Genomic DNA, 18,923 nt, shown 5'->3' on the forward strand with positions numbered 1-18,923 from the left:
TCAGGTATCTGTATATGACAGCCCTCCACCACTATGGAAGTTTTTATTCAACTTTCCTAGAGTTTGTATTATTCATCACTAGAGTGAATATAATAAAATATAATATGATATTTTAAAAAATTAATAAAAAGTGGATGTAATGTGTTTAATATAATATAGTGGTTGGACGATAAAAAGTGTTCAAGTAAAGATAAGTACAAGTGTTATTTTACTGCTATGAGAGTTACTATTTTTAACACTATTACTAAGGCAGAGGACTGTACAAGATCCAGAAGAAAAATGTCACAAAACCGATTTGCATTCACAATAGAATATAAGAAGAGGTAGGAAATGACCAAAAAAATCATAAGAAGAAAATAGAATAAAACGAATAGGTAACAAGGACCCAGCTAAAGGTTACAAAAGAAGAAGTCAAGGAGATGAAGGAGATAAAGTCAGGTCACAAGGAAAATAAAACACAACTGCAGAATTGGAACCTGCCTTAGCAGAAATAAAGGGCATACTGAAACTACTAAAAGTCAAACCTATTATGTATAGAACACTCTCAGACTTAAAGAAGAAAGAAAAAAGTGAAACTAGATCTTCAATAAGGAAGATAATCACTAGTCAACATAATTTCTATTCCAAGTATGATGGAAAGCACTGAAGAGTTTTGTCAAAGGAATGACATGATCTGACATTTTATTTGGGATTTGTGCCTTGAATTATATAATACATGAAGAACATATAATAATATATATACAAATTAAAGAATGATATTAGAACAGGCATTCTTATTAAACAATAAGTTTAGCAACAAAATATTGCCAGTATCATAGGATCTGTCCATGTGCCACTTTAGATATCTTTTCCTCTACATAAGAGATAATCTTTGGAGAAAAGTGTTTTGTAGCTCTTCTTTTCACTTCACCTTTTCCTGTTTCACCATCAAAGGATATCTATGCATTCATTAGCAATACAAAATTTAGGTTTCCTTTTAATGTCTACCTAAACGGAAGCAAACTATATGTAGTTTTTGAGCCATGTATCTTTCAATCATCGTTTTGCAGGTTTATCCACCTTGTTCCATGTGATTTTGATTTGTTTCCATTGTTGCATGGTACTCAATTAGATCAAAGAAACTCTATTTATCTATTCTACTGTTGATGTATACTTGAGATAATATCAAGAATTTTTCTAGGGTATATACCTAGGGTCATAGACAGTTTGGTTTTTTTTTTATATTTTATTTATTTATTTGAGAGTGAGAGAGAGAGAGCAAGAGAGAGAGCAAGCACACACAAGCAGGGGAAGAAGCAGACTCCCCACTGAGCAGGAAGCCCATGTGGGTCTCCATCCCAGGATCCTGGAATCATGATCTAAGCTGAAGGCAGATGCTTAACTGACTGAGCCACCAGGTGCCCCAGACCCTTTTCTAATAGGGTCATACATATTTCATAACAGATGAGAGTTCCCATTGCCCCATTTTCTCACCAACATGTGGTAGAGTCCAACATTAAAATTTTTGCTTAAGTGAGGTATATGTTTTGATCATATTTCAGTTTTAATTTTCATTTCCCTGAATATGAATGAATTCATTATTTTTTTTCCTTTTTATAACATCAAACTGTCATCTTTTTTATTTCTGAAATATTTTTTATTTTTATTATGTTCAATTAGCCAACATATAGTACATCATTAATCTTTGATGTTGTGTTCAGTGATTCAATATCTGTGTATAACACCCAGTGATCATCACAACACATGCCCTCCTTAATACCTATCACCCAGTTACCCCACCTCCCACCCCCCTCCCTTCTGTAACCCTCAGTTTGTTTCCCAGAGTCCAGAATCTCTCATGGTTTGTCTCCCTCTCCGATTTCTTCCCATTCAGTTTTCCCTCCCTTCCCGTATGGTTCTCTGCACTATTCCTCATGTTCCACTTGAGTGAAACCATTTGATAATTGTCTTTCTCTGCTTAACTTATTTCACTTAGCATAATCCCCTCCAGTTCTATCCATGTCGATGCAAATGGTAGGTATTCATCCTTTCTGATGGCTGAGTAATATTCCATTGCATATACGAATCACATCTTCTTTATCCATTCTTCTGTTGAAGGATGTGTCGGCTTCCACATATTGGCTATTGTGGACGTTGCTGCTATGAAGATTGGGGTGCATGTGCCCCTTCTTTTCACTACATCTGTATCTTTGGGGTAAACATCTAGTAGTACAATTGCTGAGTTGTAGGGTAGCTCCATTTTTAATGTCTTGAGGAACCTCCATACTGTTTTCCAGAGTGGCTGTACCAGCTTGCATTCCCACCAACAGTGTAAGAGGGTTTCCCTTTCTCCACATCCTTGCCCACATTTGTTGTTTCCTGTCTTGTTAATTTTTGCCATTCTAAGTGGTGTAAGGTGGTATCTCAGTGTGGTTTGATTTGTATTTGCCTGACGGCTAGTGATGTTAAACATTTTTTCATATGTCTGTTAGCCATTTATAGGTCTTATTTGGAGAAGTTTCTGTTCATGTCTTCTGCCCATTTCTTAACTGGATTATTTGTTTTTTGGGTGTTGAGTTTGATAAACTATCATCTTTTATGGTATAGACAGTCAAACTTTTCATCCATTTTCTACATTATCTTACCTTTTTCGAATAGATTCATGGGAACTACTTATATATTTGCTCATCATTTGATTATGTGTATTGTAAATATTTCCTTTTAGCTAGCGGCTTGTCTTTTCACTTTCATTACAACTTGTATTTATTAAATCAACTATCTAGAATTTTAATCTACATAAAACACATTCATGTTAACCAGATAGTTTGACTAGTTTTGAAAATGCATATGCCTATGTAACCACCACCGAAATCAAGATATAAAATATTTCCATTACAGCAAAAAGTTCCCCATTTTTTTTTTGCAGGAAATATCTTCCATCCTAGACACCATGCAACCAAAAATATACTTTCTGTATATAGATTTTCTTTGCCTTGATCTCCAATAGAATTTTACTAGAAGTGATAAGAACAGGACTCTTGCTTTGTTGTTACTCTTAAGGAGAATGTTACAGTCCTTTACCATTGAGTATGAAGTTATTTGGAGTTTATGTAGTTATGGCATGAAGTTAGTTGCCCTTTACTAGGTTGAAGAAGTTTCCTTCTATTTCTGGTTCACTAGGAGTTTATATTATAGATGGGTGATAAATTTTGTCAAATGCCTTTTCTTTTTTTTTTTTTTAAGATTTTATTTATATTCGACAGAGATAGAGACAGCCAGCGAGAGAGGGAACACAAGCAGGGGGAGTGGGAGAGGAAGAAGCAGGTTCCCAGCAGAGGAGCCCTATGTGGGACTCGATCCCTGACCGCCGGGATCACGCCCTGAGCTGAAGGCAGACGCTTAACGGCTGTGCCACCCAGGCACCCCCAAATGCCTTTTCTGTATCAAAAGACAGGCATAAGGTTTTTCTCATTTAGTCCTTTCAAATTTTACAAATATTTTTGCATTACTGGGATAAACCATACTTTGTGAAAATTTAAAACCCTTTCCAGGTATTTCTGGCTTCAATTAGATAATTTTTTGTTAAGGATATTTGCATTTGTATCGATGAGACACACCGGTCTGTATTTTTATTTTGCTGTGATGTTGTTTGATTTTGATGTTGGAGTAGTGCAGAACTTATAAGTTGAGAGGTATTCCCTTTCAGTATATTTTGGCATCCCACAAATTTCGATATGCTGGTCATTCTCTTTAAATATCTCTCTACCCCATTCTTAACTCTCTAGAATTACAACTGCATATGTGACTTTGACAGCTCTTAAATGTCATGTGTTAGTTTTTCTCCCCACTGTTTTTATCCCTTCATGTTTCAGTTAGGATAATTTCTCTTGACCTATCTTCAATTTCATTGATAATTTCCCTAGCTACATTCAATCTGCTGATGAGCTCAGTGAAGTAATTCAGCTCTAATACCACATTTATTTTTATATTTCTATAATTTAAATTTGCTTTTCTATATAGTTCCCATCTCTGTGTTGAAATTCCCTATCTGATCACACATGTTGTCCATATTTACTAGATTCTGTAACATGTTAATTATAGTTATTTTAAAGTAACTTGTCTGATTATTCCAATATGTAGGTCATATATAGATTTGTCAGTTGTTTCATCTACTGACAATGGGTTGCTGTTTGCTTTTTTATGCAAATTGTAATTTTTGATTGAATGCTAAACAACACATGGAGAATAGTAGAGAATGAGATAAATTGAAATCACACCTGGAAATGGGCAATGTTCTTCCTCAGTTATGCCATTACTATGCATGGTAGATATAATCTAGCCAAGATTTGTGCTTTATTCGCGTTTTGTTTTTGCTATCATTATCATCAGGGCACTTCACGCTTCAGATTCCTTCAAATAGTGGTTAGCCACTATTACCTGTACTTATAGTGGGGCTTGCACTGCCAGAATTCTTTCCTCAGTATTCTTGCTTCATTTTCAGCTTTCAACAATCCCTGCTCGCTATGCCACAGAGATGGTCCCTCTCAATACTCTTGTCTCTCCCGCAGCACTACTCTGCTCTTTGTTTATTATTCAAAATAGACTCATCCTCTGTAGTAAGGTAAAGGGAGGTCTGTGTTGTAATGATCAGTCACAGCCATAGGCAGACTGTGTTCTCTAGTCTCAAGATTGGAACTTTCTGAGAATCCCTGACCCTCCACCTGGCAGCCAAACTATGTCTTATATCTGTATTTAGTCTTAAGCAGAAGATGATTTTCTGCCCTTTCTGACACTAGTACTTGGCCTCTGATTGGTATCCAGGTAGGATCCTTGACTCAAGATGGAGTATTCTTCCCCTTGCCCGTGGCCCAAAGGTTTTTGCTTTTACTTTTCCCTCACTGGCAAAGGATCTTCAGCTATGTCTACCTCTCACCCACAGGGAGAGTGCTTTGGTTTCTCTTCCTGTCCCCCAAAAGTAAGATTTTTTTGCCTGGGATCAGGGTGACAGAGAGTGTTCTGCCCCTCTGAGTGTTATCGCTTTCCTAGCTTTTCGCATCAGCATAAGACTTTTATTTCCTGTTAGAGAAGTGGCCCCACAGAAGTGGGCAGGCCTTTGTGCCTATCTCCCAGAAACAGCTGATCATCTGCTACATACTAGACCACTAAATGGACCTTCATTTTCCTGAACAATATTTCTCCTGAACAGCTGGTAAGCATCCATGGAAAAGAGCTTAAATAATGACTGTAAACTCTTCTTATGTTTTAGACTCCCAGATATTCCAAATTGACATGCTAGTTCATACCTGGCCCTTTAAGAATTTGTTATAATTTTAGTTAATTTGTTCTTACCCTCTTGTATAGTGGTCACTTCTTTCTCCTGTGCTCTGCTAAAGGTCAAAGACTTTGTATGCCCCATCTCTCCTTGGAGGGGCCAATCATTCTTTGGAATCCAGTATATTTGGTCACTTGTGACCTCATATCTCTACTGAGGTCAGAAAATATTATGATTTTGTATATTACCTGCCTTTTTTCATTGCAATGGTGTGACCAAATATCTATATTTTAAGCTGAAATGGAACTCCAAAGACTATTTTTAAAAAGATTTTATTTTTAAGTAATCTCTACACCCAACATGTGTCTCAAGCCCACAACCCTGAGATCAAGAGTTACATGTTTTACTGACAGAGCCAGCCAGGCACCCCTCCAAAGACTATTTTTAATCTTTAAAGAGCAATTTATAATAGCCATAACTACTTCATCTGGAACAAAAATAATTCTAACTTCTCAATTTGTCTCGAAACTCATTAATTGAATTTGGCATTTTTCAGTGTGTAAATATAAATAGAAATTCATCAAAGTTTATATAAAACTTGGAAAATAGCAAGCTCTTACATGGCTGTTCCTCCGGTCTCCATCACAGCTAAATAACAGTGGGGAGGGAAGGATATGTTTTGTTTTGTTTTGTCTTCCAGAAAGATGCAGAGGAGAAAAGTTATCACCTATCTTCTCCAGTGTTCAAAATACTTTTAGGATATGCTTAATACCTAAAGCATAGAATGTTGCTCCTCAGAGTCTATGATACATCAAATATTTCCTAAGATAAGCTGGGGATATAGCATATAAAATAACAAAAGTGCATTATTGTCAGTTTTCACTAACCCGAAGAGTCACAGAGATAAAAAGAATTTAGAGGTAGTCCAGTTCAAATCCTATGTAATGCAAAAATCTCTCGACATTCCTGACTCTTTGCATACCTGTAATGTTGAGGAACTCTCTACTGACAGGACAGTCTCTCAAATTTTCAACAAAATAATTTTTATAAAGATTTTCCTCATACTGTGTCAAAATGAATGTCTCTAAGTTTGCAACCATTTGTTCTAATTTATCATTCCAGGGCTACTTACAGTAAAATTAATCACCTTTTCATTTAAACAGCCTTCAACTACTTGAAATAGTTATCACGTTTCCTTTTTCTTTTTTTTTTTTCTTCCAAGCTAAAGTTTCCTAGTACCATCAACTACCTTTACTTTATGCCCATTAAACTATAGTCTTCTGGCTCCGGTCTCAGCACTCTGTGCTCCATCTGTGACACAAACTCCCTTTTCCATCACCTAAATATTAGATGTTCTGAAATGTTACATACCCAGTGTTCAATTTTTCTTTCCTCCATAGTCTCTGTTTAGACAGTCATATCCAAATTCTTGGCCAGGTGTCACCTCTATGAAAATTATGCTCAAATTTAGCTTTAATATCCTTCAAATCAGGGACTAATGCACGTTTCATAATCTGTAGAATCTCTCATATGGTGGATCAGCCATCACCTTCTACAAGGGTGTGTGTGTGTGTGCGTGCGAGTGCGCACACATATACCCATGTGTGTATATACTAGAGGAAATTCCAGGGTTTTGGAATTTAGGAAAGTGTTTCCATACAGCAACTTTGCATGTGCTTCTGCCTGGGTCCAAAACAGTCATTATATTCTGGCACAATTTTTTGGCATAAATTCCTGCCATAGTATAAATCTATACTTCACAGCTACACATACAATTTTTCAGGTAATCATTTTCTTCACTCAAAGCTCCTGGGTAGAGAGAGGCTTTCTCAAAACTCTCTTGGTCAGTAGGCATTGTTTTTCTTCTCCCACCTTTTGCAGGTAACAGTCTATCCAGTGTATTCAGAGATTTCAGCTCCAGATCTGCTCCTTTCCCTACTTCCCCCTACTGGTTTAGGTTTAAAATCACAGCACTTGTCCCGTTGTGAGCAGTAAACTTGTCTCTGAGCCTGAAGGCCTCAATCTAATCTGGTATTTCCCTTAGGCCATTGTAACATCATTGTTAAAGACACTGCTCTGGCTTTAAATTCCCTCTTTAAATTTCTGTCACCCAGAAATTTATCCTATCTTTGTTTTGTGCTAAGCTATATACTTACACATTTTTCTTATAGTTCATCTAGTGTTTTATGAGCATGTGTTCTGTGTGTGTGTGTGTGTGTGTGTGTGTGTGTGTTTTCTCAATCCAACAGTTGGCAGAGCTAGAATCTCACTGCATTTCCCAATATCTGGAGGTTGTGTCTGCTTGGTTGTCACTGTGGAAGGTCAAGCTCTGCATATCAAAAACCACATGCATCAAATTCTCATCAAAAATCTTCCCAACATTTGTTGCCATGATTGGTTTCTTGGTTTCCTAAGCATCTTCTTGGTTTCCTAAGCATAAAACTTTAGAATCACTTAAATCCAAACTTTTTGTTGTCCACACATCCAATTAATCATCAAGTTAATTCTACTATTGGAACATTTCACTTAACATATTCTAGCAATCTCAGCGATTCAGGAATGTAATGAATATAATATTTATCTTTCAGAATTTGAGGAAGATTAAATGAGATAAATCAGATATGAAGCATTTCAAGACTAGAGTTAAGAGATGACGTAAATTAGCTACTGACTGGTCAAGTCAACTCAGCATTTGCATTTTAATTAGTAATATTCTACGGATTTCCACAAATTCACATCACGCATCTACTTTGAACGTATGAATGAAAACTAAACATAGCACCTAATACATGCCCTTCTCATAGTTTTTATTACCTTTTAGTTTTTATTTTATTGGTTATGTGGAGATGTACAGTGTCTGATTTCTCATATAAAATGAAAAATTTGTGTGAATGAGTAAAAATCAAAAATTAATTAATTAGCTAAAATTTAACTCTTATTCTCTGCCAGGGACTTTTTCATATTTTATCTTATTTAATCATTATAACAACCGTATAATTAATTATTATTGTTCCAATTTTACAGAAAAGAAAACTTAGATCCACAGAAGTTAAATAATTTGATAATAGTTGCAGGTACAAATGGAGCAGAACCAGGATTTTAGCACACATAACCTTACTGTAGAGCTGAAAACAAAGTCAACTACACTGTTCAGAATAAGTATATTAATAGTATATCAATAGTTGATACAATTGAATGAAACAACTGGCTTTTTCCATATGACTTACTCATAAATTTTTCTTCTCCATGTTGTAATCGAGTAATTGTGTTTTCTTAATCAGGAAAAGACGTAAGATGTATTCCAGTTAAATTACACCTTCTTATTTTTCATCCATAGCAAAATGTAGATAATATTATTGAAGAAGTAAAAAATATATGCGGTGTTCTGGGGTGTGTGGAGACCAAACAAATTACAGATGCTGTAAATGAACTAAGTCTAATTCTTCAGAGGAAAACAGAGGTAAATATACCCATTTATTAGACAGTAATTATTTTAAACCTGAGTTCAATAATTAATTAAGAAGAGTGAAAGAATTTTGAGTAAGTATTGTGTGTTTGTGTGTGTGTGTGTGTGTGTGTGTGTGCACATATATATTTCAATCATTTGGGGCTAATGGAAACTTGATTCTATTATACCAAAAGGATTTAATTAAATTAAAAGGAAATTTCTTACACCTTTTAAGTTTGTAACTGCAATATATCTTCCAAGTGAGACTGAAATCAATCCTACCATCCTACCTAGAGGAATATGCTTATATAATAACATTCACAGGCAAGTGTTTATATAGACTATTAATGGCTCTCATGTGCACCAGTACATACGTGGGTAAGAATCCATGCTTGCATGGATAAGCACACATATAGGAAAGACCATTTTTTGTGTTATCTTTTGCTGAATTTGCAATGCACACTGCTTATATGATCCCACATCATCAAATAATATCCTGTTTTCTTCGGTTTAAAAAATAAGTATTATGTGATTTTTTTAAAATCTCAGAAATCTGATGTAGAACTACATGGGTGATTATTGCCCAAGAAAAAGATGAAGAAATCTGGTTACAATAAATTCATTCAATCTTGTTATTAGTTTAGCAAATGATGAAGCAGAAAGATATGATGATGATAATAATAACTAATACTTGATAGTGCACTGCAATAATAAAATAATTTCACTTATTTATTATTTCATTTTCATTTTATTTCAATTCATTGTCATATCAATGCCATGAAGTTGGTATTTTAATGTTAATTTTATGATTAAAATCCGAGGCTTAGAATGCTTGTGTACAGAGGATTAATAAGTGGCAAAATAGAGATCTGAACCCAGGCCTCTTCTTCAATATATATGAAACTGCATAACAGAGAGTGATTACATGCATTCCTTATCTGCATGGAAAAGAACAGCACAGAATACATTGAATATGCCAGGCTTCTACTGTAAAATTGGAATAATAGTCATTAATAATAGGGTTGCTATAATGATTAAATAAAATATGAAAAAGTGCCCAGCAGCCTCTTTGTCAATATATATGAAACTTTTTAACAGAGAGTGATTACATGCATTCCTTATCTGCATGGAAAGGAACAGCACAGGCTACCTTGAATATGCCAGCCTTGAAATTTCAAAAAGATTGATTCAGAAAGTGGACAATTATGTTAGTATATATAAATCATCATCATTGTTTCAAGTAGGTGACTGAAAAAAATGAGTAATTTCTTAATGTTGGGTTTTATATGTCTTATTTTAATTAGAACTTGTTTTTGTAATTACAGAGTAATAATGAATATAGAAATTTAAATACCTTATTTGCATTACATAGTGACAGTGATGACTCAGGAGCACTGGAATCATCCTACCAAAAGATTTTCCAGATAAGCATCCTTTAAAAGCTAAAATCCCAAAGCAAAGAAGAAATCAAAATTTAAACAATATAATCAAAAACCACCAAAATTTGATGTCTGAAATTAATAACTGTTTATTACATTTTTCTTAATGGGAAAATATCTACTCTTATACCTTACAATTATAGAAGAAAATGAAAAAACGATGTAGTCTCCAAAGCTGTTCTTATATGTACATATTAATATCCATGGTCTTCTCAAATGATAACAAGGTAAAAAATTTGAAGTGATCACATTTAATCTGGTCATATTTTTTATTCTTTGTCAAAGTGGGAAAATTATATAGTCTTGAAAAGCCTATAATCAATATGTTGTGAAAGTAAGTATTTTCAAGAATTATATGATGCTAAGAAGAGCTTTCCAATAGCTAAAGTTATGCCAGGATAACAAGGTAGTGAGAGTTAACTTTCAACAAGCAACTAGTTTCTCTTAGATGATCACATTGGGAGACATTATAAGCACCTAGATCTGACAATAAAATACAAAGAGGTTAGGATCATGCAAATATGATTTGAACTCAATATCTACCAGTTTTTAGCTGAACATGCTTGGGAAAATTAATTCACATCTCTGAGTTTTAGCTTTCCTCATCGCATGCATGCACAAAAAATTAAATAAATAACAGAATTTGCAGAGTTTCTATGAGCATTACAAATAATGTTAATAATAGTCCAGAGGATAATGTTTCTTGCATGAGTCACTTTATTACTGGAGGTAGTGGGGATAGTACTGTGGTAGTTGTTGGGACTCCTCCTCATGTAGCCAACATGAGGGTTTTAATTTGCCCAAGCACCACTCAGGTCCTCCTTTTCTCACAACAATTGATTATAGCCAGCCTCATGACAGATGTGAGCTTTTGCCAGAGGAGGAGATCACATGCATGAATGTGGACACATGTCCTCCCATCTGTTAAGACCACTTGGTTGTGCTTCAATTTTTATGTCCGGCTCTCAGTGAATCAGTACAAACAAACAACTGATCAAAGAATGAGGAAAATCTAATTTTAGGATAAAGCCCTTCAAATGCCATTAAAATATTACTAGATACAAAAAGCTTTATCTTTAAAACATTCATTTTTCTGAAACTCCCTAAAAGAACAAATATAACAATTTTCTCAGAAATATCAAATCTTCAATATAGCTGAAGCCAAGAGAATCCTTCGAAGAGAAATTGAGTATTTCCTAGGAAAGCTATAACAATTATAATTCTCAAAAAAGCTCATATTCACATTTCACATTTCTTATATACTTATGAGCACTAAATTCTATGTGATTACTAACAAATAAAAATTAAGAGTTGATAATCATGAGTTTTATTTCATATATGTCAATGGCAAAGATTAGATAGTTTAATACCCCTTAATAAGCAGATTCTTATTTTGAGCACACTTTAGAAGTTCACTTATTCTGTATCACCTTCTTTCACACTTTTTGTTCATCTATTTCTCTAACCTAACCATGAGCCTACCTATATAAGAATATTGGTACAAACAGTAAGTACATTTTTCAGAACTTGTATAGTAACCAACTTCAGCTAACAATGCCAAAGTATCTCAGTGTGTCTACCCACCATGAACCTAAGATTAAAGAAATACTGAGAAAAATGAATCTTCTGCCAACAAACTCAAATTTGAGAAGCTTTCCTTTCCCTTGGCTGCAGTTTTTGGTCAGCTTGCAAGAGACTATTTCCTGCCATACAGAGAAGTAATTAGGTATTTATTAAATGTAAGTTTTGGCAAGATGATGAATTATATCACAAATGCAGTTATACTCTCGTTCATGCTCTCATTCAGCATTGGAAACAATTTTCCATCCTTCAAAATTATATTCCAGAATCTCACATAATATATTTCCATTACATGTTCACACAATAAATGAAACACAAAGTGAAAAATATGGTCTTACACATTGTGCTGTAGGTGGATGTCATGGTGATTTTAAAATACAAGTTTATATTTCTGAATAAATTGAATTCTAGTTAAGTCAGGCTAACATCTTTAATAGTCTCACCCACGTGGATGGGGTGAAGAACTTGTGTACTTATTAAGCCTAGTGGTTGAAACTATGCTCAGATGAAATATTATACCTAACAGAAATGCTTCTGAAAGGGTTCATGTGAACAATGCTTTTAAGTGAAAAGCTGTATATAAATTTAATTACATTTTAAACATGATAGAAGTGTTTCCTCTCTAAAGGAGTATTGTAGCAAGTTCTTTGTTACAAGAAAACAATTATTCCTTAGTTTGTTTGAGAAATCAGGCTTTCATTAATTAAAAGCAAACTTGTCCAAACAAAATTTTTAAAAATTTAGTTTCGATTAAAATGGATTGTATTTGAAAATGTGTTTGCCTTTGGACTGAAACCTTATTTTTAGTGAATCTGTGAATCATCTTACATAGTTTTCATGATAATGAATTTATCACCAGCAATTCCTAAACCACTAAAGTAATTCTAGGCCTCCAACAAATATAAACACAAATAAACAAACAAGCAAATAAATAAATAAAACCATACTAATTGATGTGAACTAAAATAGCAACAAAAAATAAAATTTCAGATAGTACTTTTTAAAATTTAGGATATGGTCACAACTGTTTTACTATCAGTTTTTAAAAATCTCCTAAAAATAAATAAAGAAATGAAACTGTATCATGAGTCTGTATAATTTTGCCCACCTCCATCCAGCCTTCTTTTCATTGCAGCCCAAAGCTTGCAACTGAATGATTGCTAATAATAAGAACTGGAAATATTAAACAGAGAATTAAAATGCACTTATTTCAAAAAAAAATCATTCACTGCTGTGGAAGGGGAATTGAGGTTAGCCAGTATATACAGAACTATTCTAATAATACCAAACAGGCTGAATTTATTCTAAGCTTTTTTCAGTCAAAAAACCTAAATTGTTTATCAAAACATTCAGAAGGCCTTTCTTTCATCTTATAATTTAGCTTCCTTCTGTTTATTAAGCAACATTGATATGTGATACCAATAAATATTTTGTGTTTTTACCATGCCAGAGAAATTTCAGTGTTTAAATCTAGATATTATCAGTTTGATTGTTTTGTGAATTTTGTTTTCTAAATAACAATTGTATCTTTGCACTTATTTTTCTTTTTCAGAATTTTCATCAAAATTCAGAGACTTCAGCAAGAGGTAAAACATACATGTACCCACATTTTAAAAAAAGTTATAGAACCCAAAATAATTTAATTTTTTTCAATTTTCATCCAAATATCAAGGTAATACACATACACAACATACACAAATATTTTTTGAAGTGAAAATGCTTTGCTAAAACTCTTTTTACTAATGGAAATGATTACTCAGCAAGTGAATAAAAATCCACTCTCTAAACTTCTAGCCTGACATTTTTAAGAAATGGGAAAAGTCAAGAGATCTATAAAAATGAAAGGAATACTGAAAATACTCTTACAACCATTCTAAGAAACTATAAAATTTTATTTAGCTAATTATATTTTGATGTAAGAAGAGTCAGAAAAGTAGCAGATGTCTTTCTTCAAAGTCACTAATTCAAGATTTAAATTCAAACTCTATTTGAAAGACTAATCTAACATAATATGTAGGAGGATTAGGTTCTGGAATAATTAGTGTTCACAGAGGCTCTGAGCCTATAAAACGGCAAGCCACCAGAGGACTTTGCCTCTACAGAAAACAGTGGATGATTAATAGTGTGATGTAGAGCAAAGAACCCAGCTTTTGGAATCTGGTTAATTTCAATTCTGTCACTTTTTGACTCTGTGATCTTAAGAGAATTAATTATTTGATCCTAAGTTTCCCTAATATACATAGAAGATACCATAGTATTTAATGTGCAGGGTGTGGTTAGAGTTGTACCTGTTTGCAAAAGCAAATGGTATTTGGCATATCAATACTCTGAGTATCTTCAAGGGAACTGACTAACAGATGTTCAACTCACACTCTAGGTGTAGAGGTCACAGTGAAGTGCAAATGATAACCCCAACCTGCCCTCCAAGCCTTAATCGTTTTTTAGGAGAAAGTTATGGGCAGAGGGATATCCTCTCAACTCTAATTCTCACCATTCAAAAAAGACATAATTATATTTGAAGAACTCCCTCACTTCACATCACAGAGGAAAATGGGATGGCAAAGGGCATGGAGAAAAAACAAATTGCTAGTGCAAAAATCCCTGTTCCAGGCATTCATAAAACTCCAGAACATCATAAGGGAAAGGAAAAGATAGACGCCCCCTAACAATATCACCAACAGAGTCCAAGTGATAGAATGAGTAGTCAACAAGCTGGAGGTATGTTTAAATAGAATCTTCCTTTCTTTTAGGAATGTTGGAATGAAATCCCTTCATCCCATATTCCTCAGGGGTTGAGATATAAGATTCCACAAAACTCTGTAGGAATGTTCTCAAAGGTTTATATTCAATGTTAAGTCATCACAGATTCTACTTAATGTATTTTAATCAAATATATATTGCCACTGTTTCTCAATTTTATGATACTGTAACTCTTTTCCCAGAGTAAAATCAGGTGTGATAAACATTATTACTCCACATTTCACCACCAAGCCCAGTATCTTGAGTCCCTAGTACATTTCTGATGATATCTGAAATGTACTCTTCATCCAGAGTTCTGGTAGTAAAGCATAATGCATAAGCACACATCTCTATACTACCTCAAAAAAGCAAATTATAACCAAGAACTGTATTTCTGCACAAGAAGTCAAGAGTAGAGTTTGAGTAATTATCCAAATAATTAACATTTCTCAAATACATGCTGGGGCTTGAATTAATAAGATCTCTGACCCAACTTTATGATTTCTTTTAGATGTATATTCATTTGCACAAGACGGGGAATTATTAACAAAAAGTTTGTACTTTCTGCTTCAGAGTACCAAACAGCACAATGTGGGGACTGGGAAACATGTTTCTATAAATTTATAATTCCCTGCCTCTGTTGTTCAGGAGAATCCCTGTTGGTTGGCCTCCAGAGTTTGATGAGTCCTCTTTAAAAACTATTTTTATGCTGCTTTACTCTTCTGTTTTATTAATTGCTACTGCTGATTTCTCAGAGAATATTAATTAGAGCTCTTTCATGCTGCTTGTTCCCCTCACTGTTTTAACAAAGGCCACCATTTTAAGTAAAATTTGGCCATCTTATAAATTTTGTACAAATTTATGAATAACTAAGTGAATAATAGCATGTGTTGAACAACAACAACAAAAAATGTTTAATTATGGACAGACCTACTTAGGGGAAGGATGTGGGAAGAAGCTCCGTGCTGAAAAAGGCCTGTTTTTTGAGCAGCCAAATTGTCCGATATTGGAACACTGCAGACTAATGGAGGAAAAAGCTGGCTCTTTGTATTATTTTCTTTGAAAAACAACTAGAAATTACAAGCAATTTATGCTTCAGAAACAACTTGATGAGGAAGTGCATGTGTTTGAAAAACAACAGTGCTACTGTGTGACTTGACTTGGCATGCATCAAATCACATCAAATCACAGCCGGTTTTAAGAACAAAATTTCTAACGATGTGCTTACTCGTCTCTCGATGACTCCTCAGGGACTGGGGGTGGGGGGCGTCGGTCACAGCGTTCTTCTCTGAGGAGTTGGGGGCGCCCTGCGCAGCCCCAGAAGTGCCCCGAGCCGCCGCCACTAGGGGCGGGGCCGTCTGCCGCAGGGGTGTCTGGGACGCCATCTGGGACCGATGAGAGCTGCGTCCAGGTCAGCGTGTGGGAGCGGAACCTGGAGTCTGGAGAGAACTGGGGTCCCAGGCTGGACCACTACAAAGGCAAGGCCGTGCAGCCCATCTTCCTCATCAGGTACTCCCAGTACCGCATGGACGCCTCTTCCCAAAAGGATTTTACTACCGACTCCCCTAGGTGGCAAACGGGCGAAGCTAACTGGTGTCGGACTTGCAAGCTCGTCGTTGAAGCTTAAAATTGAGCATTCCTGCATGACCCAAGCAATAGAAACCGCTGACATCATCAGCAAACACATGCCAGGGGCCTGCAAAGTCGGCACAGACTTGCTGAGGGAAGGCGCCCCCATCTAGCCTAAGGATCCCACCCTTGCCCAAGTCTGAGTGGAAGCCAGAGACTGAGGGTATTATGAAGACAGAGCCCGAAGGGAGGTGTCTTCCCAAACCGCATCCACCCGGCAGATGCCAGGCCGTGAGACAGTTCTGAGATCTGCCATGCGGTCTTTCGCAACCTGGTGTGTCTGGCGCCATACTTTCTCCACAGGGCTGGCTCCACCTCTCCCTCTACAGTGGCTGCATTATCCACTTGGTGGTCCCGCCCAGCGCCCACGTAGCACTCAGGACCTTCGGGTACACAGGGTTCAGGCCTCGGGACAAGATCTCCCGCCCCTGAGGAGGGCCTCGAGGTCTCGCTCTTCTCCGCCGTGTGCCCAGGTCAGTTGCTGCCACTGAAAAACACAGATTCCTTCTCCATCTTCCCTCTACAGGCTAAGCTGCGGTTCCGTGTAATTTCTCCAGGACGAAGTGGCGGAAAAGTAGAAATATCTACAATGTGGCATTTCAGCGTGTTCTTCTGGCCCAGCATGGGAAAGGATCGCATTCAGATCAGATCAGCCTCTCAGGGTTTTCTCCTTTACTCTTGTCTACCAGAACGAACCTGTAGGATTTTAGGAGTCCTGTTTCGGGGATTGGACGAAGCCTGACAGGTGCTTGTGTGAGGACGACGGACAGAGTCACACCAAGGGGTCTTTGACCATGACCACAGTGCGACCCCTCCGGAGACTCCTTCAGCCAAGCCGGTCCGGCAGGAGAGACTCCGAGGAGGGCACCAGAGCTTCCATTCACAGCTTATTTCACTTCATACAGTCTTTTCATTCCCTAAACCCTTTTATCGCTTAAATGTTTGTCAAAGATTTTCCCGATCTGGCTTAAAAAATAATAATGTTTGAGATTTTATATTTGAAATTACTCATTTAACTTTTGAAACACTACTATAGTGGAATATTAAAACAGACAATTACAAGTCGTGAGTATATTAATGTATGTGCATACATAATGTATGTGCATTGAAAATGTCAGTAGTGAGAATTATTCACTGGCTCCATTAAGAGGTCTGACAATGAGCTCCACCAGTGGGATGACGTTCATCATCCTCGTAAGCTTCTCATTGTAATGGCGTCATCTTTCCTGATTTTAATTTAGAGTCCACTACCTGTACTACCTGGTCCATTTCATCAGTCTCTTCTTCCTTCCTCTCAGGTAGGAGTTTTTCCAGGAAAGAGTTTATTGGGAGAATGAAAGCCAGGGAAGTTTACCTTAAATTCAGTGATTAGGTCTTTTTCATATGGTCTAGGATAAATTGGTATGCCTTTATTTAATACATGCTTGGAGCTATTAGCCCCTGTACTTGTCATTTTTTTTTTCATTTTTCTTCCTTCATGACAAGTCACTATTAGGAATAATCAATAAATCCCTCTTAAATAACTAATAGTAAAACTTAGGCTTTGATTTTGAAGAGATTTGGTAAGCATCATAAGTCTTTCATTTCAGGCTTATTTCAGATCCCATCCAGGTACTATTACTGTTTTCTTTTTACAGCAGCACAATGCATATGATTAGTGTTCAGTTAATGGTAAACATCATAGCATAGTCAAATCTATTATGATTAATTTTTAGATGGGATTTGTTTGAAGTACTTACAAGCCATGTATAAAACATGTTCTTTGTCTGAAAATTAATTCTAAACAATCATAACATAGAGCAAAAAATTACAAATTATAGAATGCGAAATTAATAATCCAAAACTCTGATTTATGATTAAAGGCCATGCTGCCAAGATTTCTGCAACTGAAGATATGAAAGCTTATTGATTATCTACACTATCAGCTAATTCAGGCTGCATACAGAGGGACAGATGGCTAATTGGCTTCAGTTGGTGGATGGTTATTTTAAATTTTATTTAAAATTTATCATAAGAAATTTCAAAGCTATAATTGATGGCTTATAATAAGTATGGCCCTTCAAAGATGACCTGATTTCTGTCCTTTCTTTCCCTTAGGCTTGATAGAGAAGGTGACAACTGAACTATCCAGATCCATCTACCAGCTTATCAATGCCTATTGCTGCAGCTTTTATGCAGATTTCCAACTTCTAAATGTACCTGATGACATTTCCTGTGTAAATCCTGGGCTCCACTCCCACCTTAGCTTCACAGTGTACGCAGTCCACAATGTTCCAGAGACTTGGGTGCAGAGGTGAGTGGTGGTGAGTTTTTCATAAAAATGTTAATTTTTACATGGTTTCTAATTAGAATATAATTTGTCTTATTCTTCTTTGCAGGAGCAAATATTTAATAAAATTTTGAAACTTAACCAGTGTAGATTTATCTTAAAACCATTTTTAAAAACTTCATTCCCAAATGCACATTCCTTTTCCCTCAAGTCTTTTCCCATTCTCCATATTAAAAATCGCTGCATATTGTCAGTATATCCATTAGGGAAACAGAATGCTCATCCTATTTAGTAATTGCCCTAACTTTTTTTAACATTTGAGTTTAAATGACTAATGCTAATTAATAGAACACACACACAGAGAGAGCACACACATAGGGAGTAGTACTTAATAGAAAAAAAAGCACTCTGATATCCATCAAGTTGTGAGTGGTAGATATTTTGTGAAATTAGTACCTTGATAAAGTGGGAATTAGCCAAGAGTTATTTGAGTTACAATGGAAATTAACCACAATTATGCATGGAGCATTGCTAGATTGTAGGTTGGCTCTATTATGTAGTATTTTT

At 35.7% G+C, this 18,923-nt stretch overlaps 1 protein-coding gene and 1 pseudogene across 2 annotated transcripts in view; both read left to right on the plus strand.

The window, feature by feature from the left end:
- PIK3C2G (phosphatidylinositol-4-phosphate 3-kinase catalytic subunit type 2 gamma) overlaps positions 1–18,923 on the plus strand; it is a 358,071-nt gene that overhangs the window by 81,020 nt on the left and 258,128 nt on the right. Inside the window, exons 9-12 of one of the 2 annotated variants that reach the window (XM_034645915.1) lie at positions 8,589–8,711; positions 13,272–13,305; positions 17,329–17,385; positions 18,185–18,380. In XM_034645915.1, the coding sequence (XP_034501806.1) occupies positions 8,589–8,711; positions 13,272–13,305; positions 17,329–17,385; positions 18,185–18,380 (410 nt within the window). The remainder of the gene's footprint in view (positions 1–8,588; positions 8,712–13,271; positions 13,306–17,328; positions 17,386–18,184; positions 18,381–18,923) is intronic. The other variant, XM_011228226.3, reaches the window with a different exon arrangement.
- On the plus strand, positions 15,369–16,565 carry LOC109490038 (annotated as a pseudogene).

This window comes from Ailuropoda melanoleuca, chromosome 16 (genome assembly GCF_002007445.2).
Source record: "Ailuropoda melanoleuca isolate Jingjing chromosome 16, ASM200744v2, whole genome shotgun sequence".
In the NCBI taxonomy this organism is placed as follows: Eukaryota; Metazoa; Chordata; class Mammalia; order Carnivora; family Ursidae; genus Ailuropoda; species Ailuropoda melanoleuca.